This window comes from Pyxicephalus adspersus, chromosome 2 (assembly GCF_032062135.1).
Source record: "Pyxicephalus adspersus chromosome 2, UCB_Pads_2.0, whole genome shotgun sequence".
NCBI classification, from domain to species: domain Eukaryota; kingdom Metazoa; phylum Chordata; class Amphibia; order Anura; family Pyxicephalidae; genus Pyxicephalus; species Pyxicephalus adspersus.
Genome location: NC_092859.1, coordinates 40,599,208 through 40,625,623, shown reverse-complemented (window position 1 = coordinate 40,625,623; position 26,416 = coordinate 40,599,208). Strand labels below are relative to the sequence as shown.

The 26,416-nt window shown below is 39.6% G+C and overlaps 1 protein-coding gene across 1 annotated transcript; it reads right to left on the bottom strand.

The window, feature by feature from the left end:
* Positions 1-5,041: 5,041 nt before the first annotated feature.
* Positions 5,042-25,034, bottom strand: ARSI (arylsulfatase family member I). The gene is made up of 2 exons (XM_072400557.1): positions 24,034-25,034; positions 5,042-8,522 (listed from the first exon to the last, which is right to left on the bottom strand). The coding sequence occupies exons 1-2, from the start codon at positions 24,345-24,347 to the stop codon at positions 7,121-7,123; spliced, it is 1,716 nt and encodes a 571-aa protein (XP_072256658.1). The 5' UTR covers positions 24,348-25,034; the 3' UTR covers positions 5,042-7,120.
* Positions 25,035-26,416: the final 1,382 nt, after the last annotated feature.

Sequence of the window (26,416 nt, the reverse complement as noted above, 5' to 3'; positions counted from 1 at the left end):
GCGTATAAGACGCACTTTTTCTTCCCCAAAACTGGGGGGGAAAAGTGGGTGCGTCCTATACGGCGAATGCAGGTTTAAAAAATAATTAAAACCGGTAACATACTTACCCGATCCCGCGATCCTGCGTGCTTCTCGTCTTCTCTCCTCTCCTCCTGGCTGCAGCTCGTGTCTCTGCCTTCCTGCAGACCCAGCGAGGAGAAGCCTGCACACGCGATCCCGGAAGCATGCCGGCGGAGAGAAACGACCGGTAAGTGGGAAGGGATGATCAGCAGGGGATAAATAGGCACAGAGTGGGGAATTTATCCTCTTCTGATCACTCTGTGCCAATTTATCCCCTTCTGATCGCCCTGTGCCAATTCAACCCCTTCTGATCACTCTGTGCCAATTTATCAAATTGGCACAGGGTGATCAGAAGGGGAATTTAAATTGGCACAGGGTGATCAGAAGGGGAATAATCTTTCAGAATCTTTTTTTTCTCGATTTTCCTCCTTTAAAATTGGGTGCGTGTTATATGCCGAAGCGTCTTATACGCCGAAAAATACGGTAACTGACAGCACTTGAGTTCCCCGCACTTGTTGAGGCCATTGTAGAGGGTCTGTACTCTTCCTGTTACTAAACTGCAGCATAAAGTATACAAACACAAAAAACATAATTCTATAACTAAAATGACACTTTTATTTGTATGATGCTGTCAGAGCCCCTATTTACATCATTAAGAACTACTTGGCCCAGGACCCAGGACATCACATGACCAACCATGAAGATTTCAGAAGGATGCAGGCAAGAAGCATGCAGTGAACTAATGGGCTGCATGACTTTGGGAGCAATTAGTCCTGTAAAGAGTAAAAAAAAATGTTTTACCCATGGGGTTGAGTTCCTACTTGATTGTGGTATGGGGGGAATATGTCAAGTGATGGGAGGAGTTGCGGGTGAAGGAACCTCCTGTCCCATCAACCCACCCCCCCCCTTTTTAGAGGTTTTCTTTTCAGAATTTGCCACAGCAGCTACCCAGGGGGTACTTTGGGAGTTTCTGGAGTTGAGGCAAAGGCTATACAAATGTGAGGGGTTCAGTTGGGCAGTATGGTGCGCCCTTTTTGATGTCAGTGTTTACTGTGGACAAAACAGGCAGTTAAAGCTGTCATTGAGCAATTAAGCATTTAAATCTTTGGGAGGTATAAGGGTTAAGGGAATTGAGAATTAACAAATCCTGAGGTCAAAAGGGAAGTGTAAAAATACATCCAGACACTAACCATGAGCCACTAAAACAATATAATTTACCATCAGCTAATTGTAAATCTCATTAACACTTAATAACACAGAATAACATGCCTTATAAACCCATGGAAATTGATTTGCACATTGGTAGTACATTTTCTGTACAACTTCTTTATAGCTTGTAAACTACACATTGTTATTTACACATGATTCCCTTCCAAGGTCATTGTATATCACACAACTAAATATATCACCAAAACAGAAGCTTTGAAATACCTAGAATGCACATAAAAATAGACTTCTTTTATAGCACACCAAATCTCACTCTCAACACCTAAACTTCCACCCACGCAAGCAATCAGTAACACACACATAATAATTCAGAGCGCAGACACACACAACCAGTAGAGGGTTGATGTGTCAGTGCAGACCAGAAGACAATAATAAAGCAAATCCCAGAGCAATGCTGTGTCGTTAAACCTGCAAATGACACCGTTGGGCCCTGTTCGCTGAGAACCTGACAGCTACAAAACTAAGGAAGAACCAGCAAGAAAAAACAATGTCTCCAATAAAAGAGAACAATTACAATGCTATCTTTGGAGCAGGCAGCTTGACCCTATTTCATAGGAAAGAATTTAGTTGTAACATTTGATCATTAGAACCAGTGTCAAGAAAACCGATATGTATAAATCCTATCCTTGTTATTTACAACTAGTGATTGGGAGCTGTTGGGAAATGTTTTGTGTGGCTGCTGTAGATTGTACCACTGATCTTGTTGCTTTTCCTCCTCTGGAACAAGAACCACACGAGAACTGCAGAAGCAATGCATGCAAACGCATTACCTGCAGTGTGGTTTGCTCCTCCTGGGTACGTAGCAGCAGTTTGCTATGGGCTTGGGATCAGCTAACCATGAGATTTTCTACCAAAAGTGTGAAAGGTTCCTAAGGCTCCAACAGACACATGGAGCAGCAGGGAAGAATCACTAACAAAGTATCAGTTACAGGAGAGGAATGATTTAAAAAAAAAATCACAATGCCTCGAATGGTCAGCTTTAAATGGTTCTTTTACAGTTTTAGAGACAGATTTTCACATTTCTGAAGTCAGAAACAAACAAGCAATGAGTATTTTTTAGAGAAATGTCAGTGATTGCAACCTTTATTTTTTTCAGTACAAGATATCATAAAGGCCTATGGGGATGGAGTCCAAGGGGGTTACTGCTTATATGATTTATAGGTTTCCTATCAAGCTTGTTAAATCTGAACTCCCTTGAAATAGAACTAGTTTCACCCTGCATTACTTAAATTCTTAGGCAATTCTAGCTCCACATAGCTTTATTAAAGTCCATAAAGGCTTTGCCAATGCAGAGAGCATAGCTGTGTGAGGGTCAGTAGAAATGGGTGAACCTGGCTGGTTGGAATGGGTTTGAAGACACAGGAAGCTACAGTGACTGCAAGAAGCCATGAGCTTAAGAACAGATGAGTAATGGGCTGCTTGAAAACCTGTAGCTGGGGGTCCATCACAGGTCTGCATTGGAGGTCTGTTATTGAGGTCTGCAATAAGGGTCTGCCACTTGGCATGCACTGGAGGTCAGCCAGCAGAGGAAGAGTTGTCTGTCCCTTAAATACTATTTTAAATACTAAAGTTTTTGTCCGCTATAAAGTTACAATTGCAAAAAAAGAAGCATCTGCAATAAAGAATGCATATACTTACCTCTCCCTCTACTCCTGACGCTCTGATCAAGAATCCTCGTCAGAAACTGACGCTTCCAGGATTGTCAATCTCCTGGTCCCCCACTGTGCGCTGTGATTCCTCCCGCTGACCCTATGTCACTAATGTATATTGTAGATTTGAGGGGTTTGATGGACAGTATTACTGAACACAGCAGGCACCCAGAAGACTGACACTCCCAGAAATGTGGTTTCTAATGAGAATTTCAGTGTATGAAATCAGAGCAGCACAGGCAGTATTGTCAGTAAATGTAACTCAATTTAATTATTTATTAGCACAACTGCAAACATCTTGCCAGTTGTTGTTAGCTTGTACTTTTGTGATTTCCCATTTTAATGTAGGTAATGTATGTAAACTATTTTTAATAACCTTCATTTATAAAGCACCAGTGTATTATCCAGCTTGGTACAATAAATAGGGGTTGCAGATGACAAGCTTGTATAATAGGAAAGGGACAATAATGACATAGGAGGCAGAGAGGAGAGGTAAGTGTAATCAAACCTTATTTTCTAGCTTTAGTTATCCATATATTAATCTATGTAGATAGGCTGAAGTAAAGCAAACAATTGATATAGTTTGACATCATGCTGACAATTAATAGAACTAGAGGTGATCATGATAACAGTGTAGGTAGGGGAGTAAAGGCACACACTAGGCAGTCCACTGTGTATCTGTAATCATTCACGGAACCCCTGGTTTAGTGGGCTTGTCAGAACTGAAATGTCTGACATTTACCCATACTTAAAGAATAACTCCAGGCCCATTAGCAATGAGCAGAATAATATTAATATTATTTTAATGTTATTATTATTATTAATAATAACAAACAGCATTTATATAGCACCAACATATTATGCAGCGCTGTACATAATTTAGGAGTTGCAAATGACAGACAGATACAGACAGTGATACAAGAGGAGGAGAGGACCCTGCCCTGAAGAGTTTACAATCCAGGAGGTGGGGGAAGTAGCACATATTAGGAGATGTGGGCATAGCAGGAACAGGAGTTGATTTAAATTTTGCTAATGGGGTCTGTCGTCAAGGCCACAACCTGCACCGATCTCATGATATTTCAACTGTCAGAAGTCCCAAAACATTGTACACACATGTGTATGAGATTCTTCCCTTCCAAATTTTAACTGGATAAAAACAATTGGAATTTCAATCATTTCACAAAATAAATTGGGTAATTTTAATCAATATTTACCACCATATTTGATGTTTCCACAACCAGTGTATTTTACAATTGATTGGTTGCTAAACTCATTTATGTTCACTTTATCTTAAAAATCGTATTTTTTTTTTTCAAAATCCATAAGGAAGCTAATATCTGTGTGTATTTTTGTTTAATAAAGCCATAACATGCCTGTATATTTGAACTTCAGTCTTACCTTCAGTCTTGCACAGTTTTACATCCCTGATTCCTGTTTTTAAATGATTTACATTGATTTCACTGTACAGCTTCTCACAACGTGCAATCAAAAGATGCAGCAAGTACAATAGAGCCTGTCTCATTACCTGGCTTCAGGACATCCAGCATTATCAATCCTTTTTCTCCCTAGATTTACTGTCCATTTGTGATTGACATGCACCATCAAATAGTATGAGAGCACAACAGTGGAAAACTGCTGCTTACCATGAAGGCCTCGCCAAATCTACTCCTCTGTAGAGCAGCCTGGAAGCCCTGAAACATGGGTCATTCTTATATGCCACTAGCAACTACCTTCTAAAGTTACTGACTACAGCTTATTCCAATCTGCACTCACATTTTTTCTTGTTGACCCCTCACTAACCAATAGTTTTGATATTAGAGAACCCCACTGTTTTGATGCCCTTGGATATTTTACAGAAGAACAGACATAGCCTGCAGGCACCTATAGTTTTACAATTCTTTTCTCTATGCTATATCCTTTTTCTTTTCCATAGCCCAGTTAATAGATTTTCAATCTCTTACTGTATTCTATCTCCTTTAAACTTGCTTGTCATTATACATAGGGTAATCCTAAGTGATTTCAGTCAGAAAGCTTTAACATCATTCAACCCAGAATAGCTTTCAGAATGTTTAGATATATATATTTTTATGAATAATACAAAAAGATCTATATACTAAAATTTAATTTAGTGCAACTGCTCCTTTTATGAAGTTGTTTTATCTTCCATAGAACAGTTAGTTTCTTCATAGTGTCCAATAAATACACTGAAGACTGGTATCCTTTAAGTTTGTTTTTATTATAAATCCAGATTGTGAAAGGGTTTACTCTTTGTTAAAACCACCACATCAAAAGGCATATGTAATGCTCCATATAGTTCTTGATAAATCATCTTCCTACTTGAATGAGTCACCTTTCACTTACAGTCTTCAGGCTCTGTTAGTCTAACAGTATTGCACAAAGTCAAAAGTTTCTATGTTTTTAAACTCACCTTATAGTCATATTTCCTATTTTACTGTAAAATACAATAATCCCTTGGTCATGCCAAATTTGAAAGGCATAGTGTATGACTAGGGCAGAACGCACAGTGGAAGTGGTCCATTCCCTAAATGCAGTATGGTCAAAGACTGTTGTGGTGTAAAAATGTCTTCATGTTCACATAAGCTCAAAGTCTTTCAGGACTGGAGTTGTGCCCTCTGCCTTTTTGTAATTATTATCAGAGTTATGAGGTAGGTGAAACATACTCCCTCATGGAACTTGATGCTGCTGATGGGTCAGGTCCCCTTTGCCCATTCCCAACTTTAGTCAAGTTTATTCAATGGCCTCTCCTTCTGACATCATTATAAATCACCACTGCAAACAGCAAAAAAATTCTGGAGCAAGGACAAAAGTAACTGATTTGGAGACAGTTGTATGACTACCTGCCTCAAACAGTTCCTGCACCCTCTCAGCCTTATCACTGTCTTAGGTAAACATTGCCATTATCTAATTTATATTTTGTACACTAATAATGCTCAAGGCATATTTTATATGCACTACAGAAAAAAATAGTAAAATGAAATTCCTGCTGGACTGTAGCCATCCAAGAATTAGTAGATCAGAAAAAGAATCTTCAGTACTGTGCATATTGACACTCGCCAGCTTTAGAGAAAGTAGACATAACCCCAATGACACAATGGATTTTTTGGTCCCTTTGTGACCCAATATTTGACCTGAGTATTGTAGCATGATGTGTATCCAAGCTCATGTTAGTTCTGACTTTCATTAGGTTGGTATTTGCAGAGGAATTTATGTAGACTTTGGTGATCATTTTTATATTGATCGCTGTGTAGAGAAAGTTATGATCTGGACAGATTTAGGTGCTTGCTATCCAGAGGTAAACTCAGTGAGCATGTAAACAGAATAGTAACTACATGATCTACTCCATTAGCTTGTGTGCATATATATATATTTTATCAACTGGCTAAAAAGCCAGACCAAAAGAGAGTGGCTATCTATAACAACTTTTTTATATCATTGACTTATACCTACTGCCTTGTGAAAATTAGTGTATCATAACTAAGCATGGCCTCATCTTTTTTAAGCTGTTGAAAAGGCAAGATGAAGGTGTCCAGCAGAAGAACAACAGGTGTCAAATATATGTATATATAAATAATAGAAATTGCTGTGCCATGATGTTGTCACCACTGCCAAGTGTAGGAGCTGCAACAACTGTGTTAGGCAGCAGCACATACTAATATAAGCATGATATATGAAGTAATCCTTTAGAAATCAATCACCCTGAAAAAGTCTACTTCCACCTACACATCTCTTCTAAGTTAGGAAGACTCTGTAACAGTTAGATTTCCCTTTATCCTTCCAAAATAATGTTTATTTGATAACATTTCAACTTTAAAAAAGTGTCGTCTTTAGACTCACTGTAGACTGCACATCATAGTCTAAAATAGATCAATGTCCCTTATTTTGTCTATAAATATTTTAGCTAGTGCTCATTATGGTCCAGAATACCTGTCAGTCTGGACATTGTCTGTACCCTGATATAGTGCATACATTTGAAGATCTTTAGACTTCTCCAGCATACCTCTTTCTCAAAATTGCTGGTTTGTCTTAAACTGAGGTCTACCCTAATCCTTGTATTCATATCATCTTAAATGGAATTCAAGATGCTGAACACTAATAGTTTGGAAATTCTTGAATGAAACCTCCCCCGGAACTGCAACACTAATATCATCAATTCTGATGTTGACTTAGATGCGATTAGACATAATACGAGTATTTAGTTTTTTGAAAAATGATCTAAGCTTGCATATTTTGCATTTCTTCTTTTTGTTTATGCTCTTTAAATGTCCACTGATCCAGTTTTCTTCTTCATCCTCATCCTCACTAGCCCATGGTCCCCATGCACCACCATTGAGCTCTGGATTTCCCCTTGGGTCCTCATTTGGATAACGCACTGGGATAGCAGTGTGATTATAATGAGCTATACGCATCAATAGTTCCTTAACAATTTCAGGCTTCTCTGCAGACAGGTCATAACGTTCAAAAGGGTCTGCTGTGATGTTGAAAAGCCATACTGATTTACGGGCTCCATCAGTATGGCGTTCTAAGTTCCACCAAGTACCTGGAAAGTTGGTAAGTGTCTGTGGTGGTATCCAATCACTGTAACCAGGGTCCCCAGTTAACAATTTGAAATCTTTAACCCTTATTGAGGCCTGAATAGCAGTGTTCCATATTCCTTGACCTTCTTCCAAGGATCCAGACTTGGCAAGATTATACAAGGGGTCAATATTATGTAGAATTTCAGTTCGGGGTGACTCTATTCCCTCACTTATTGATGGCCACATGTCATAGCCATCAAGTCCCTCTGTCTCAGAAATGTTCCCTCCTGCCAACTTTACTAGTGTTGGATACCAGTCTGTAATATGCATGAGGGTTCTACTAGACCTTCTTTTCCTTTTGATCAATGGGCTATGAACAAAGCCCAAACTCCTTATTCCTCCCTCCCAGTAAGTCCCTTTTCGACCCCGTAAAGGCCAGTTGCTTCCACCAGAGAAAGTTTGACCCCCATTGTCTGAAGAGAATATAATAATGCTATTGTCATAGTAACCATACTTTTTTAATGCTCGAGTAATGTTCTTAACAGCTGCATCCATACACGTTACCATGGCGGCATACTTCCTTCTTGCTACATTGCCCATGTTCCTGTATTGATAGATATACTCTCGAGGAGATTGCAAGGGAGTATGCACTGCTTGAAAAGCTATGTATATAAATATTGGTTGCTGGGGATTATGGGAGGCCAAGATGTGACTTACACGTTGGGAGTAAAGTATGGTGGAGTATTTCCCAGCAAGATCCCAAGCTACATTTTCGCCTTCATGCAAGTCAAAGCCACAAACTCCTGGGCCATCACAGTTATCATATGAGTAATAGTCCACATTTCCAGTCAGAGAGCCAAGAAAAGTGTCAAATCCACGTCTTGTTGGAAGGCATTCTTTCTTATAAAACCCCAAGTGCCACTTTCCAACCATATGTGTTGCATAACCAGCTTCCTGTAGCTTTTGGGGCAGCGTCACTTGATGTAGAGGCAAACAGTTGGGCTGTCGTGGTCGTATAATTGAATGCTGCAGTCCAGTGTGGATCTGATACCTTGAAACATTAAAGAAAAGCATAGTTATTAACTATTACATAAATAAACATGACTGAACTGCTATGTAGAATTATCCTAAATAGGGGAAGGGAGGTTTTTTTCCCTATTAAATTATTCACTCTTACCCTGCCGGATAATAGGAAAGGGTTAACCCCCACCAGGTTTTTTATTTTTGTTGCTGTCTAAGAAATAGTATCCTATCCTAGACTCAATAGGGATTTAGAGGAGAAGTCTCAAAATGATAGCATTTCTTTCTTAGACAGGTGTCCTCTTTAAAAGATTCCTGTTACCTTTTGTTCTGGTGACACCTCAAAAAGTTAGGATCTTTAACGTTTTCTTTCCCGCTAAAAGGGTTATAACTAAAGAGTTACTAAAGTTACTAACCTTTCCCAACACTGTTCAAAACTAAAAAAAAAGTTTTGCCTTGAGACCACATTTTTAGATTTAAAAGACCAATGTTCATGATTAAGTCAGACTTGCCATTACACACCTTCATCAGGATTAGACATATAAAGAGGTTGATGAATAGGTCACAATAGTAAGGTTTACTTGATTAAGGTTTAATTCACATAGATTTCAGCTTGTAAACACTAGTCTGAAGAGAAATCTGTACGACAAGCAAACAAACATTGATAAACTTGTCAACAAGATTCCAGCAGCTTTCTTAAAGTCCTTACATTTGATCTATTAGTATTTTAGAAATCAGCGTTGGTACACTTCTTCTAGGTCAAAACATACAGCATTAGTTAAATTATACCTTTTATCATAAAAAGCAGACTCATGGTAGAATGGTAGGATAATGTCATCATTACTTACTGAATGTGACATGGTAACCTTGTAGCAAGCCACATGTTATATGCCACAATGGGTTGATCTGTGTTAATAAAGTACACACAACCAAGAACATAAAGATAATTTTTCTGGATAAGGGTATTTGTCCGTTATCATGGGACAGGGTTTAATTTATGGTGCTCAATATTCTAGCTTTAGCACCCTACATACACAAAGTGACCATGGGGAGCACCCTGGGAGAAGTCCTAATAAAGTGTTGTAGGGTCCTGAGATGTAAACTTTTTAACTTTAAGTTGGGATAGCTTTAGAAGTTGGAGACAATAATTTTCAAGAATTGCCTAAATAAATCATAGATGAAACATAGAAGAGTGAAGGGAGAAAAAAAAGTCTGTCTAATTTTTATCTCTGTTTATACCAAGAATGTTTAAATTCACGTACTGATGACTAACTCGCTTCCTTTGCTGAAGGAGGCTTTTCCAAGCATTAAGCTGTTCTTTAAAAAATAATACTTTCTGATGTTAGTATTTAAATTTCCACCTGCTACCTATAGGTCATGTGCACATTTTCTTGTTCTTAGCATCATATTGAAAATACTTCCGTCCTAAACCTTATTAACACCCTTAATTTAAGGTTTCAGTCATGTTCCTCTCCGTTACTTTTTTCTCCCTTCATTGTGCCTTTATTGGATGTATACAACAAGTGTTGTGGAAGTCAATCAGTATGGGAGAATTTTGATATTGGAGAGATTCATAACCCCCTGAACCATTATACAGCTTTTAAATGCATGATGAAGGGATATTTCAGTAGCATCAAAATGCATTGGCTGTAGCATCTTGTGTCCTCCTCACCAAGCACTAATTCTTTTAGACTTAACATTTTAAAATAAACATTTGGAATTTTACAGGGCATAGTTACTGTATTTTTAATGAAAACCTGTCGTAGAAGAATCACAAAGGCTGCAATTGTTGACCTCGGAAATTACTGGCTAGATCACTGTGATTGTCATCCTGATCATTCAGTACTCTGAACCACCGATTTCAAATAACCATACCAATACGGACTTCTGTCTCCTTTTATTTTAAAGATTTGCATAGTGAATTCAATTGTCTTAAGCAGTTGAAGCCAATACATCAGCATAACCACTAGTAAAATAACATTTTTGGAAAGTAAGGAATTGTAGATTCCATATTTCTATCACTAAAAGATGACTAAAGGATAAACAATACTTATGGGGTTATGGGGTGAATATCTTAAAACCTATTGTATACAAGGATTGTATACAAGGATTCCAAATGTACTTAGCCTACCCTATGACTACTCTGTAGTCATGGACAGTCCCTCCATAGGATCAGCTTACCAATTCCAGGATATTGTAAAAAGTCTCCACCAAAGGGTCACTTTGGCATAGCTGGCCAATCAGTGCCTATGAATAATCCCTGGTCCTAATCAACAGACACCACAGGACCAATGAGTAAGAAAAATTCAGATGACACACTGAATATGCACATTATCAGTTTCTTTAGGACAGGTAAGTATTGTATTACTTTTACTTAATATGGCAAGAGGGGAGCAGGACATAGGATCTCCATTAACACCTAGAGCTGAAGCCCTGTTTGTTTCAGCCATAATTTGTCTATTAACAATTATCTGCATGTTATGTATCCACAGGGTGCTTCTTAACAACATCATAACACCCTACCTTAGTACTCCTTAGCCCTGATGATTGGATGGAGGTATGTGAAAATCAGTATATCTTGCTTTGCAGATAGGAGCAGAAGTTCCTATGCAGGTTACATTTGTATGCAGATTGCCTTCGATAACACCCTCTATGATTACATTAAAGAAAGTTCATTAATTGAAATGGGTAGGTCAGGGAAACTAATGTTGGAAAATTGCGACAGGGAGGGTGGGAAAGGGAAATGCTGGATAATGCTGAATGTCCTCCAGCCAGGAAATTAGGCAGGCAGTATTTGACATGCATACAGAAGCTAAAAAAGTGTTGGGAAAGCAATTGTAGCATGGGGACATGGTCTGTACAACTGTGCAAGACTGAAGGCTAGAGATTGGCTTTAAAAACTGGTGAGTTTTTTTTCTAGGTAGTGCACTACACTGTAGTTTAAATTGGTTACCAACAGTATAAATATGCTTTTCCGCACACTGTGGAAGCCGTTACTCCCTTTTTTTTAGCTTATCAAGCAACATAAATATTAAAATGTGAAAAGTTGTTTTAAAAGTTTTGTTTTTTTTAATGTATTTTTTGCATACTCTACATTCCTCAGCAGGAGAGATGTCTGCTATAAGCCTCCATCCCTTGTATATAATGCAGTTTGTTTCCAGCTGTCGTTGTGTAAGAGTTAGAAGCCCACAGGTTATCTATTCTTGGTACAGAGCTCATATATAATGTATGAGCAGTGTTTTCTGAAATCATCTCTTTGCATTCTGCTGTATGTTTTATAAATTTTCAGGCTTTGCTGAAACTTATTGGCTTGTAAACAAATTCTGTCTCCTAGGTGTTAGGCTAAAGTTGTGCGCCCACAAGGGCTTTTCACAACTCTGTTGTCTGTTTTCACATGCACACTCAGAGAATGCCAGGTGACCTGCCCATTGGGGTCATACATACTGCAATTTGCAGTCACAAAAACAACTGCAAGAATAAAAACTAAATATAGTTTTGATTGTTCAAAGAATTTGACACAAACTTTTGTTGATAGGCTGCCTTGCTCCTTTTGGGTCAGGGTAGCATTGAAAAAAGGCAGCCCCCTTCCCCTGCACACACTCCTTAGTAACCCTGCCTTCTCAAGTGTGACCATTGCAAGGATACAGTTAAAGTATATAGAAGACCAACAGCAAAAATGTAATAAATTGCAGCATATCATGGTAAATGTGGTGGCTTTTCTTGTCAGTACATTTTCTGCAAGTACAAAGTAGTAACTGATGGATCTGTCAGAATATTCTGTCCTTGAAAAAGTCTGTGTACTGAACTGAAATCTCAAATAAGGTTATCAGATTTTTGAGCTTTCATCTGTGAACTACAACACAATTTCTTATTTATTGAAGATGAGGAGTGGTGGAGATGTTTTAGTTCCTTAGGATATTTTATGATTATTTATTATTATAGCACCAATATTGCTTCTCTCTAGCTACAATGTCTAGTGAGGCCCACAGCCAGGGAACTAGGCATAGGGCCTGCATTATAGGGTGTGGGGGCAGCCCCAGCAGGTGCCTAAAGGGTTAAGTGGAATAGTTGAGGGTAGGGGTGGGGTTGTATGGGGGTGGGGTCAGAAGTGAAGAGGGGGGGATTGGAGGGTTTAAACAGGAGGTTAGTTGGAAGTGGGAGGGACAGTTTTTGCAGGAAAGAAAATTTGTAGGTAGATCTTCCATCATGCACCTTGATACAACATCTTGGGGCTGCAGCCGCCTCATGGGGTGAGGCCTGGCTGCAGGATAGGGTGGCTGAGGTTTTTGGGGGGGCTGCTAGTGGGCCCCCATCAGTTAGGCTAGGCGGGCTGCCTCGGAGACACAGGCCTCCGGTGCGCCTGAGCCCTGAACTATTTCCCAGGGCTCAGCGCCATCATGGGAGCCCAAATATTAGAATTTTTATTGTGATGATGAGGAGGTTTGTGGGGGGTGGGAAGCGAGGGGGTGGGGGGTTCCAGTAGGGGATAGGGGCAGGGGGGACATGGGGGGTGTACAGGAAGTTTTGGAGGGCCTCAGGGAACTTGTAAAAACTTTGTAGCAAGGTGGAGGGGGGGCAGCAGCCACGCTGGGGGGATTGGGGGCGGGGGGTGGAGGGGCAACAGGCTTCGGAAAATTCTGTGATGGGGGTGTAGGGGAGAGAGCAACGGGTGGGGATCAGGCAGAGCAGGCCAGTGCAGCGCCTAAGGACAGCATGGAAGATGCAGAGGGAGGTGAGGGTTTACGTTTGCTTTGAGGAACCGTTGGGGGAGCACCTCAAGGAAGAAGTGCAGAAGCGCTTCTTAAAGGGCGAGTATGTGGATATTTTTTTGCTTTTGCCCTTGAAACGTTTCAATAATGAGCGGAGTGTGGGTGAAGGGCACAGGGAAGAAAGTGAGCAGAAGCGCCATCAGTTAATTATGCGTACATTTTTTAAGTGGCTGCAAGCTTTCAGCATTCTTGCGAGCATAATTGGGGAACAACAGCCAGAATAGTGTGCAGCTTTGTTTTGTTATTTAGATATAGTATGGGAGGCTTATGGGATTTCAGGGGATTTCAGGTCCTGAGGTGATGTCTGAAAACCTGGCCAAGGAGGTAAGTTTGGGTAGAACGATTGGGCCTTTTAGGGTGTCGCCGTTCGAAGGTTTGGTGGTATCGCTGTTAGGGTTGGTTCCTAAAACGCAGCAAGGTAAGTTTCTGATGATCCATCACTTGTTCCCGCCGGGGGGATCGAGGAACGATGGGATTGATCCGGAATTATGCACAGTGGAGTATACATCACTGGATGCAGCCATTAAGTGAGTGAGGTGGTATGGAAAGGGGGCTTTGATGGCCAAGGCGGACATTAAAGCCGCCTTTTGGCTTTTGCTGGTGCATCCAGAGTGTATACCATTTTTGGGTTGTAAATGGCATGGGGAGTATTTTGTGGACTGCTGCCTTGCCTTGGGGGGTTCTATTTCTTGTGCGTTGTTCGAGAATTCAGCACCTTTTTGGGATTGGTAGTGCGAATGGTGGCGGGGCTGGAGTCAGTCATTCACTATTTGAATGACTTCCTCTTGCTTGGACTGCCCGGTAGCTCGGTTGGAGTGCTGTTGGCAACGTTACAGCATGTGGCACACCGTTTCGGGGTTCCATTGGCAGTGGACAAAAGAGAGGGCCGGGGGATGACGCTTATTTTTTGGGGGATCTAATTGGATTCAGTGGCCATGGAGGATTTCACCGCTGTCTGGTTTGAATAGTTGGCCATTCCTATGTCTGGTGGGATGCAAAGAGGGCTGAAGTGCGGCCAGAAGGAAGACAGATGGGTCTCTTCAGGGCGGAGACAACAGTGAGGTGGATCAGTGTCCCAGGTATGTTGTGGAGTAGGGTGGTGCTGGAAATCGAAAAATTCACGGCGCTGGATCGTCCTCCAGATGTAGTGGTGCTTCATGCTGGAGGTAACGACATGGGGTGCAGATCGATGCGAGAGTTAAAATATATTAAACGATGATATTAGAAGTTAGTTAGTTTAATTTATTTGTTAATAAACGGCTGCTTTCCAGCCATTTTAAGTCCAGCAGGCGTCAGTGTGTTTTTCTGGGGGCTAAAAGGAGGAGGGTAATGGCTGGTAAGTTTTGGAGTAAAGGGGGATTGAAAGAGAGGGGTGAAGGTCTGAACTACCCTAGTCATGACTAAGAGTTGCCACTCTGGGACAAGAAGTGTGATATTTTGCAATTGTGCAACTAATGCAATCACTACTTCATCAAAAAAAAATGCAACATATTACATTTTTGTGGATGGCTCTTGATAGACCTAAAAATGTTTTTGAAGTGATTTGTCAATAGAGGAGTCCTCCCGACAGCAACCCATAGAGAGGCTTAGAATGCAGTACCCCATATCGAATGTCCCAATCTGTAGACACAAAGCATGGATTATTTAGGGAAATTAGTCAGCCAACAACCCCCTCTACTAAAATACACTTTATTGCTTTTTTGTCCTTGCATTGTGTGTGTCACCATGGCCGCAAAAGTGACCTACAGACAAGCTGTCGTTTTAGGTGGAATTTTTTGAATGACAGTGGTTATCTAGCTAAGAAAAAAAACTTTGCTGGGATCAGTTTAAATGCTTAGATATGCCTTAGTATAATTTTGCAGTTTCAGAAGCATTTGAAGGAAATCCCTCTCGAGAGATAAAAAAGTAAGATGGCATAACATGGTCTTTCAGAGTTTTGACCCTTTTTCCCCAATGTGTTAGTATAACAGAGGTTTTGTTGTCTGCGTAATCCTTTGATTTTGTTCTCCACTTGCTCTTTTGATTTTGCTGTTTACTCTTTTCCTTTGTTGGTGCTTAAAAAATCCAACCTTGACCCTATTGAATCTTGAATTGTTCCTATGCTAGACAGCGATAAAGGAAATGTTTTTACACTTGTCCTTTGTGGCACTGTGGTAAATAAGGGGTCATCCTCCTACAAACTGTCATAGTACAAGAAAATGATTGTTTCTTTATTAGAATCATAAAACCCCATAAATAGTCAAGGTTGTATAAAGCATAGAGAGAAGGAAAAAGAGGGCCACCTGGGAAATCACAGATATAAAACAGGAAAAAGCAGGCGTAATAAAGAAGTAATTAAACCTGTTTGCTTGCTACAGGCAACTTTTCCACTGATTTTGGGAAATGTTTTTCATTTATGGTTAGTTTTTCCTTTCAACATAAAAAAGTGAAGGTATTGTTCTGTAAATGTTTGCAGACTGAACCCTGGGCCAACAAAAAAATTATAATATATGGTGTTGGACACTTCTAATGCGAACATGCCCTGTACTCTTGAAGTCAGTGAACACTCACTTGTGAAATTGATTGAGGAAGACCATCTGCACAGAATATTCTCCAACAAAATATAAATCATTACACCAGAATCTCCCTAAATCAATTATCTAACCCAGGGTTCCTCCAAAGGTTGCTAGGGGTTCCTTGAGCAATGAGCAAACTGTGCCTCCTAGGTCAGTTTGAGTGACACTAATTAAATTTTTGGCTAAATCTAAGGGTGGTAGCCTTTCCACTGGCAAGAGGTATTCTTCCCACTGACTACCAAACTAATATACTGTGAGTATGGATATAGGAGGGGTTCCCTGAAGATCTGAAAGTTACTTTAAAGATTTCCCCTGTGTTAAAAGGTCGAGAAACGCTGATCTAACATTTACCAAAGTAAAACTTGACTGCTTGACATTGGATTTATTTGGCCACAGTAGCCATTTCATTGCGCTATGAAACTTAAATAAACAATATTACTATATAGTTATTGTAAATTAACATTGAAATAGTTAACAAATTCTTATTCAAAGTCAACTGTAAACAAACTCTGTCTTTACTGCCTTGAGAACTTCATTGGGGCCAATTCAACTGGTCAGTGAACAGTCATCAACCACTCCAACTGCCCCCACTTAGCACCCATGAACAGCCACAAGCAAGACTACTTGCAGTTACCATTGAAGAGGACGTGCTAATTGTACCACATGCTCACTGTCTGTGTGAACTATTCCTAACTGAAACACTACTACCCCCCTGGGAACCAAGCCCCATGGTGAACACTTTAACCCAAACTTTCATACTATCAGCTCTGCCCTCTTCACCAAAACCCCTGCTGTTTTTTCAGGTGCAAAAGACCCTAAACCTACTTGGCTGCTATGGAAAATGGTCTCCTCTGTTGATATCGAAAGCATATGGTTAGACAAGACAACTTTTCAGCTCAAAAGAACTTTTGTGAATTGCTGTCCTTAGACCAACCATTGGAAGCAGCTCCCAAGTTTTCTTTCCTTTTCTAGCTGTCTTCTTCCCTAAATGTAAGCCTCTCATACCACATTCTTTAGAACATAAATCTTCTGCATTCACTGTAATGTCAAATACATAAAAAAAACCTAAGTTATCTGTAACGGCATTCTTGGGAGATATGAGAAACTTCCAGAGGGGTTTACTCACCATGCACCAAAAAGTAAAACCTTGGTTTTTCAGCTGACCTAAATGGCATATTTCCGCCTATAAGCGCTTTAAGTGCACCAATTAGAGTTCTGTTGAGTTGGTGGGCAAAAGAAAAAAGCAGCAAAGGAAAGACCTCTATATTGTACAGACTAGGTATAGACACTACTAGTGACTGCAACATTGAATAACTGCTGAGCTCATGACTCCTATTAGATGAGCACCAGTGGCAAATGTGTAACACAAATGCTGACACCTTTCAGGACAACAGCTCCAGTAGTTGTTTGGTGTTGTGTATGGCTGAATATCATGTACAAGTTCTCCATTGCAGCCTGGCTGGGGTTTTTTGTTCTATATTTTGGTATTTTGGCTGGAAGGTAATTGATGGTGATTGGTAAAAAGGGAGATTCCAGAGGGAGAGGACACTTTTTGCTCAGGGCAATAAAATGGCCAGAAAGGGTCACTCATATGTGTCACTTCATGTTCCAAATTTTCCAAATTTTAGTATGACTGGTTTTTAAGTTCAGTTAATTGGAACTGAAGAAGCTGATTCATTGTCTAATGGAGAAGGTGGAAAAGTGACTATGGAACCTTTACTGGAACCAAGAAAAATTGCTTAAAAGTTGCTTAAATAGGACTTATGTGTCATCTGTATAGCTATGCCATGTGGAAAATGTGTGTAAGACACAAGATTGTCTGTACAGAAGTACAACTTTGATGTTTATTGGTGTGCTTTGGTCAGTTATAAAAATGCCACCAGGGTGTCCATCAGGAATGTGAATGGGCCTCAATGGCAGCAGACACATGATCAAAGAGAGGGCTGGCTGGGTGGAGTGGGACTGGCTGTCTTTCTGAAATCAGCAGGGAAGTAGCCATCAGGACAACAGAATAGTAATAGATTGCATACCCCCAAGACTAAAAAGTCAATAGGACTTTAATATACAGAGTAGGGGCAACATAATAGCATTTTGTTCTTGCTGGCTGAAGTTCAGCTTTAAACGTACAGCATGTATTTGAAAGATGTATTAATCTGTTTGCCTGGATTTTGAAATGCAATTAATTATTCTAGATTTGGGCTTTAGGGGTTCATTTAATTTGCATATTATTAATTGCCTAGAGATTTAAATAGCTTGGTCATTAGAAGCCAAAAAGAAAGTTTTTTTGTTTCAAAGATATTTTGTTGAAATTTTCTGATAGAAAGTTATTTTATTGTTGCATAATTTAGGAAATAGGCATGTCATTGTAGTCACAATTTTTTCCAGACACATTTATTCAATTGAATTATGTTTTTCCTTCATCTGGTTTAAGGTTCCATTAAACCATGGAACAAACAAAAATGCTTTAAACCAGATGCCATTATTTAACCAAACAATAAGACTTTGGACATGGAATGTGGACATGGGTTTGTAATGTTATTGCTAATGCCTATGGTCTCAAAACAATTATTATTTTATTCATACTAGCATTAAAAAATAAGGAATCAAAAAACGGTGATCTGCAGAGCACTTCTAACTGATAAAGGTGTAGGCCCTATTTGAAGGGTTTACATTTCTCGTGGAAATTCAGTTGGCAATAGCCAGAAGCAGACTTCCTAGAGGGTCATTTGCAGAGGGACTAAAGTTACTGAATATGTAAACAAGAGATCATTTGTGTAGCCAGAAGCTCTTGCCAGCAGAGAAGCTGTCTTGGCTCCCATCCTATTTGACATTAACCCGTGTGATGGGAAAAAGCAGCATTCCATAAATATAATGGACAATGTATTTCATACATCTGCACAAAGTGAGCCTTTTCCCTCTAGTAAACAGGGGGTAAAGGGGTTAAATTTTACACAAAAAAAGAAAAATAGAAGTTGCTATGTTCTTACCCTATTTTCCCTTCAGCTTAGAGTTTCTGCAAATCTCCCTATGGAATCAATTTCCTGCTTCTAAGAATAATAGGATGTACCTACCTTTGATTTGTCTGTGTAGTTCCAAGCACAAGGGTAATGAAATGGCTCACACACACATCTAACTCTAAAAACTCCAAGTTTAAAGTTTGAACAAAAGGTATTTGTCCCTGTGCAATGGAGAGTAGTAAGCCAAGTATAAAGCTGAGAGGAAGCCAATGCATCTCATCGCCATGGAAGGAGTTTTACATGGATAATCAAAGAATTTCATGAAATATCTGGAGTGCCCATTTTCAGCACAGATAACTTTCCATTATTGTTTAACCCGTACAGAAAATGTAAACACTAACTGAATGACTTTTGGTTTACTAAAGCACTGCATACTGCAAACAGTTGGCATCATTTTTTGTATTTGTTTTAACCTTTTTTTTATTCTTGGTTGCATTTCAGCACTGTTGATGTCAGCAGCCTTTTTGCAGTCACTTGTCTACAGGAACTACAACCTTGGCTGTATTATTATTTTACATTGTTATAAATGTATTTCCTGATGGTGAAAACAATGTCCCATGCCTGCATGACGTGTGTGTTAAATAGTCTCTATTTTACCCCGTGGGACAGGACGACAAATTAGGAGAACAACTGACAGACTGGCACTGGCCAATGTCATCCTGAGGACCCTTGAATGTTAGGATCTCCAAATATTATTTTAATGAAAGTTACATATTTAAAAACAAGCACAAATACATTTATAGTAGCGCTAAGTGAACATGCCTCTACCAAGGCCCTTTTCCTTACCATGCCTGTGCTCCATTGTCCCTAAATCTGGAACAGTAACTCTTTAGGGCTTATTTTCCCTTTTCCACCCTACACTGACCTAAACTAATTATATTTCTCCCTCCACAGTTCCATACTTACAAAGATCCAAAGCACCAGGTCGGGCATTTTTACATTGCCCCTCGTTACGTCTTTCTCTGCTGTAGCCACCTATGCAGTACAACCCGTTGCCTTCTTTGGGGCTCTGTCTATTCTTATCTTCGTTGTCAGGAAATGGCACAAAGAAGTTAAAAGGTCTGTATTGTTCTTTTATATGCATCAAAGAAGGACTTGTGGGGAAGAAATGTAAACTGAAGCCGGACCCAGGTTTTTGCATCTCGGTAAATGTAAGGAGAGGGGAGGATAATGGAAAATGTTAGAAAAGTAGTTATCCTTCAGATAGTGGAAGAGATTAAGATATAGTATAAGATTAAAGTGATTGGGTTTCATAGACTTTTCAATATTCAAAACAGTTTGTGTATATATGTAAAAAAATTAATACTATACTGTTTTTTAGTACATACCCTAATTTAGACCAAGTAACATTATCACTGGTTATCTGTGCTTCTCTATCTAATGCAGGTAGATGAGGGGTGGTTGATGAAGAAAACTGTGCAGATAAATAACCTTTAACCTTCCTGGCAGTATTCCTGAGTGTGGCTCGCGGGTTAATTTTCAGTACCGAAAGCGGTAACCCCAAGCCACACTCAGAATTGTAAGAGAGTTGTTAAAGCTTACTTTGTCCCCACGTGCCGGCGGCGTCCTAATCTGCCCAGCATCTGCATCCCCCGGCAATGCCCGCCCGGCATCTGTGTAGCCTGACGATGTGTGGCCGGCATCTGTCCCCATTGTGTGAATGTTGGGGATGCGAGGCCTGGGGCCTGGCGGGTATGGGATGTGCGAGCGTGCGGCTGGGGTGGTGTACCCCTTTGACATTTAAAAATACTTATATAATCAGACCGCCAGGGAGGTTAATTAACAAAATGTGTAAAAAAATACAAAAGTATAACATTTAAAAGAATGACTTGAATTAAAACATGTACAAGCCTGTCTCATCAAGCTGAGATACAGATAGATTACAGGATAGTGCTATGATTAAAAATTATTCTGGGGTGCATATACTCAAGGGGAACCAACCTGGCAACCTGAGGAGAAAAATATCACCTAACAGCCTTGTTATCTTTCTTAAATTTATGACTGGCTGCTGTGCCCAACCTTTATGTTCCCTATCAATTACCATCTTTGGTGGCACGCCCTTAGCCTGATCGTCTTCTGTTGAATGTCTGCAGTCTCTAATGGTTTTATTTATTATTATTTGTGGCCCTTTATTGGTATTGTGGGCCACACTTTGGACCCTGTATTTAAGTAAGTTACCTGCCACTGGTCTACAGTTTTGTATTTGCTACAACTTGAGCAATTTGTACCTTACAATATGAGTCTTCTCCTCCCCAATCCCCAGATGAACAGAGTAAGTAGAAAAAGAAAAAGGTACATTTATGCTGCTGGGGAGGAGGGAATGGGGGAAGTAAGGCTTACTTATTTGGAAGGCTAATAGTTTGCCTATCACATAGCAGTTAATCAAATACTAGCTTCATTCAAAGTAACAGGCTGCATTTACATAGGAGACCATAAGGGGTCAGTACACATATTCCCAAAGCTCCTTATGATTTGCTAGCAGTCCACCCATGAAAATGTCCAGTGTGGAGGAACACTTCCTCATCCCCAAGCATTGTCATGTGATTTGGATGTGAATGGCTCAATTGTTGCAGAAGATTGGGATTGTTCAGGAAATTTTGCCTGATATGGTATGATATGATACAGGTTCATCTATGTTGGGGGTTCATTTTTAAAGTTTGGTTATGTGGGGGACAATGGTAAAGGTTAGGAGGTAATTATCAGAAGACCTTTAATGTGGATATGTCTAAAAATGGCAAACAAATGGTAAGGAACTAGTCTTCATTACTGTTTGTAGGTTCCCTGCAGCTGATCTGTTCTCCAAAAACTGGCTTGCCCTGTTCTGTATTTTGTATGAAGGCAGCCATCCTGGCAGGGAAGTTGGGGTTTGCTTTCTGATCTCAAAGCTCTCATATCATTCTCCCCCTGCTCCCATGACTTGTGATCTGATTACAGGTGTGTAATTAATCAAGAGGCAACATGAGAGGGGGAAGAAACATCGCTACACAAAATGAATGGGGAGATCCTTGCAGGTCCACAGGTACAGTTACTTCTCCACCAAGGAGAACATTGAGCAACAAAGAAGTGACATTGCTAACTCTCATTCGGAAATATATGAGATTATTATCAGACAAGTTTAGATAGGTATACCTGTGAAACAGAGTTGTGACTACAGAACACCATCCCCTTTCACCTATCCATAACATTGGGATGCTATTCTGTGATACAATGAAAAGACAGCTAGCATGGCTTGCAATAACCACAGGTAGTTACTGTCTCACTCAAGTTCTGGCAGTATCAACTGGTTCTTTTTTTTTACCTTAAACAGATAAAAAAAAAAACACCTTCATGGTATATTTCACAAAACTAAAAGGACTTAAGTAAGATCAGTTAACTCTTAGGGTTTGCATACACTTCTTACTTTTAAAGATAAAAGGAGGGGCAGATTAAATACAGGTAAAACAGTTAACATGAGCCTCTTATCTATCTTGGGTCATTATCTAGAAAAAACATATTTTTACAATGCCAGCAAATCCAGCTTTGTCCTACTCTTAGCTGCTATTCTCCCAATGCATGTTTCCATCTTGACACCTAAAGCCACTATAACTTTTTTGCACTTTACTGATGCATCACAGCATAAGCACAACATCATGCAACTGTGATATAAGATCCCTGGAGATTTAATTTCTCAAAGATAGATGAAGGGGAAAGTGGGGGATTTTAATGGTAGACTAGATAAATCTATAGACTTTGTCATTTAGGCTACTAAACAATATAAGCGATGGTTGAGAGCTGGAGGGAATTGGGTGGGTCTTTGTTTTTAGCACCTAAAATCTCTCACTCCAATATTTCTGGAACTACAATTTCTAGTTTTATGAGACTAGTGACCTCCACATGGATTCCAATGATATCCACACAGTTTTGCAAGTTTAAAAAATGATCGCAAAGCTCCAGCTGATGCTAATGAACCTAACACATAAAATGACCTCTTGGCAATAAACAGGATTATTGTTTTCTAGACAGACATTTATTTCTAACTACTCATTTCCTTTCCAGCCACAAATTAGGAAGCTATAAACTATACAATTTGTGTGTACATCTAATAATCATAGAATAATAAATGTTCACTTACCCCCCTTATTCATTCTTCTAAATCTTTCCCTAGCTCAAAAATTCCTTTATTCAAGTACAAAATAAAAAGTTGATTACATGCAATCTGCCTGAACTTGGATCGTTGAAGGTGCAGACAAAGCCCCTTTGTCCTGCATATTTTTTAGTACTTTCTTGTGGGGCTTTTTATATACATGCTCATAGGCACACCACATTGTTTGAAAATACCACATATTTATGTAACCACATTACAGTATACCACAATGGTATTATAAATGCTAAAACATGTGTGCTTTTAATTGGCATTTCAGTGAAGAAACTTTGGAAGAAAAAAACTAAAAACCTAATATAAAAAAACACTGGAAACCAAACACATTATTATAAAATGCACATGTATCAATGGTAACACACAACTAATTTTCAAATAGCATTACTGTGCATGGACCTAAATTTGCAACATTTTTAACTTGCAAGAATAATCTGATTGGAGAAAAGGAAAGGTATAGATGTTTCCCACAGCAACAATCTGTAATGTGCAGATGCTTTAATTTTACCACAGGTTCAAGGTTGCATGTCAATGTTGGCATGCTCTTTGGTACTGACATCAGCAGAGTCTTCAGTGAAAGTGATTGAAGATTTTACTGGCATACTGAAAATGCTGAAGTGCTGCTAGTCACATGATCCAACATGCTTGGTTTAAGATCACGTGACTCAAAACCAAAAACCCGCAGGAGGAGGTTTTTACAGATTTGAGGTAGGTGATTGATTTAGGGTCTTTCATGTACATTTTTATTGAAAGATTTTTAATAGAATGAACAAAGAGTAATAACAAAAAAAAGTACAATGACCATTTACATACAGGGAGACCAAGGTACTTTAAATATTAGTCTTTCTAAACTTAGTAAGCTAGTATACATTTAATCACAGGTTTATATTGCCTGTTTTGGTCAAGGATTTGAGTCCTCAAAAAACAACCCTATTCAGAATAACTGCTAGTGCATTCAGAAAGAGAAACAATTAAAAAAAGACAAGGAAATGAGACCACAAAAAGTAGTTGAAACATGTGAAAAAGGTTAAAGTCATACCTATTCCCCATAGAGGAGTCTACTTACCTGCCGGTTATAAGCTGACTGCGTGAAGGTGTGCATATGGGCTGCACATAATAATTCTCCAGCTTGACCCCCTCAGCAGCAAGACGATCAAGAGTGGGAGTTTGTATGTCCGATCCATGGTACCCTATATCATGGTACCCCTGGTCATCAGTAAGGATGAAGATTATATGTGGAGGCCTGGGAGGTGCCTGAAGTTTAGCTGGAGCATCACCTGGGCTGTCTCCAAGTACTTCTGGCTTCATCCAATCCCAGGACATATACCCAAAACTGAGCAGGCTTACTAGGGAAAATCCTGTTAGTGTTTGAACTGCCATATCCACACTCTGACGACTGGGCTGTCACACAGGTTGGCAAAGCTCTCTTCAGCTGGCTAGTGTCCTGGCATCTGAAAGTTTATTCTCCCGAAAAGAAAACCCCAGCTCGCCATCCAGGTTGGTTTTGCAGAAAAAAGTCCTAGCAGCAATATGCAGAAGTCAGGGGGCGGTCATCTCTCCTGAAACCTTCTTGGAACCCTTCCAGCAACATGTGCCTACAGGGATTTCTCAGTTCTAGAAGTCACACAATCTCACTTCAGAGGCTCAAAGACAAAGAGATGTAGTCTAACCTTTAGAATAATCCCTTCTGTTCCTCGAAAGTTAGAGACTTCCCTGCGAAAGATATTGGCAGTCCTTACTTTTCAAATAGCAACAAGTCAGTATTCTTGTAAAGATGCTGAGAAATCCATTCGATCCCTTTGGAATGTCATTGATTTTTTATTCCAAATCAAAAGAAGATTTTAATGTTAAATCCCCCGGTCTGTCCCAGTCATATATTCTGAGGCTTTAACAGCAGTTAGAAAACTTTTTTTAAGACTTAGGTAAATGTGCCAGCCCTGTGAAGATTTTGTAACCAGGCCAGCAGAACTTTGGAATTTTTCCCTAAACTTATCTGAGTGCTCAGACAGGGGATAAAGAGGGAGAGAGAGTCTTTCTAGACAACAGCGAGAGAGGTGTCCAAGTACATTAGCAGTTTGTAGCATCTGTTTGGATCTGGCCAGTGCTGGCAGGTTTAAGGAGAGCTCGGGATACTGGTCCCTCCCAGTTCCCCCAATCCAAAAGGAAAGCTTTAAAAAGTCAGCCTAAGACACTCCAGGGTCCTAGTGTGCTCCCTCTCATTTTAACTCCACCAGATGCAGTAAGCTGTGAGATATGAATGGCCTTTTCATGTACGTTTCATATCATGGGAATCTACAGAAAGCACATTTTGAGTTATTGTATCCACATAAAAGTTATTTTTGATGTGATATTTCCAAACTTTATTATCTATGTTTGGTTCAATATATATATATATATATATATATATATATATATATATATATATATATAAATATACTAATACTGCCCTACTTTACAAAAAGAGAAAAGGACACGTTAAAAGACGGAGCATTTAGACAAAATTCACACGGCTATGCCCCACATTACATGTACCATTAATAACTAATATACAAAATGACTGGTTAAACCGAATAATGCCGTTTTACCACTACTTTTTCTGACAACATTTAATAGACATGTGTATACCGTACACATCAGAACAGAGAGGGATCACTAAGAAGTAAAGAGGAACAAAGAGATTTGGTTATAAAAGAGGAATAACACCTTCGTTTGAAGGACATTTGGGTGCTGTACATAAAAATACATTTTTGCTTCTGGTGTCTGGAAGTGTGGATGACTTCTCAGTTTCACAGCTACTAAGATAAAATGATTGAAAGGTAAGTCACTTAGAAAGATATTGTTCTGTCAGGTGGAGCAAACAAACAGACATACTGTGGGAGAGTAAATGTAATGTCAAATAGTAGATCACCAGGCAGTAAATCAGGCAAACATCTCTTACGTATGTTCTTACCTATAGAAAAAAAGTTTAAGGTATAACCATGAATTATGATAAGCCTGTTTACACAAACCTGGTAACTTTTACATCACATACCTAATCAAAGGTAAATTTAATATCGACAGTATAAAAAAGGGCAAAGGCAAAAATCTGTGCTAGGCATCGCTATAGTTTGAAGCCCAACACTGGGATCATTTTTTCCTTAAAATAATCCCCAGGCAGTGTTTAACAAAAGAGTTGTAGTCACACTACTTATATATACCGTATTTTTCGGACTATAAGACGCACTTTTTCTTCCCCAAAACTGGGGGGGAAAAGTGGGTGCGTCTTATACACCGAATACATGTTAAATATACCGGTAATTAAAAAAAATCATACCCGATACCGCGATCCCGCGATGCTGTGGGCTTCTTCTTCTCCTCGCTCTCCTCCCGGCTGCAGCGCGTGTCTCCTCCTCCTCTGAGCGAGGAGAAGCCGACACGCATACCCCCGCGATCCCATAAGCAGGCTGATC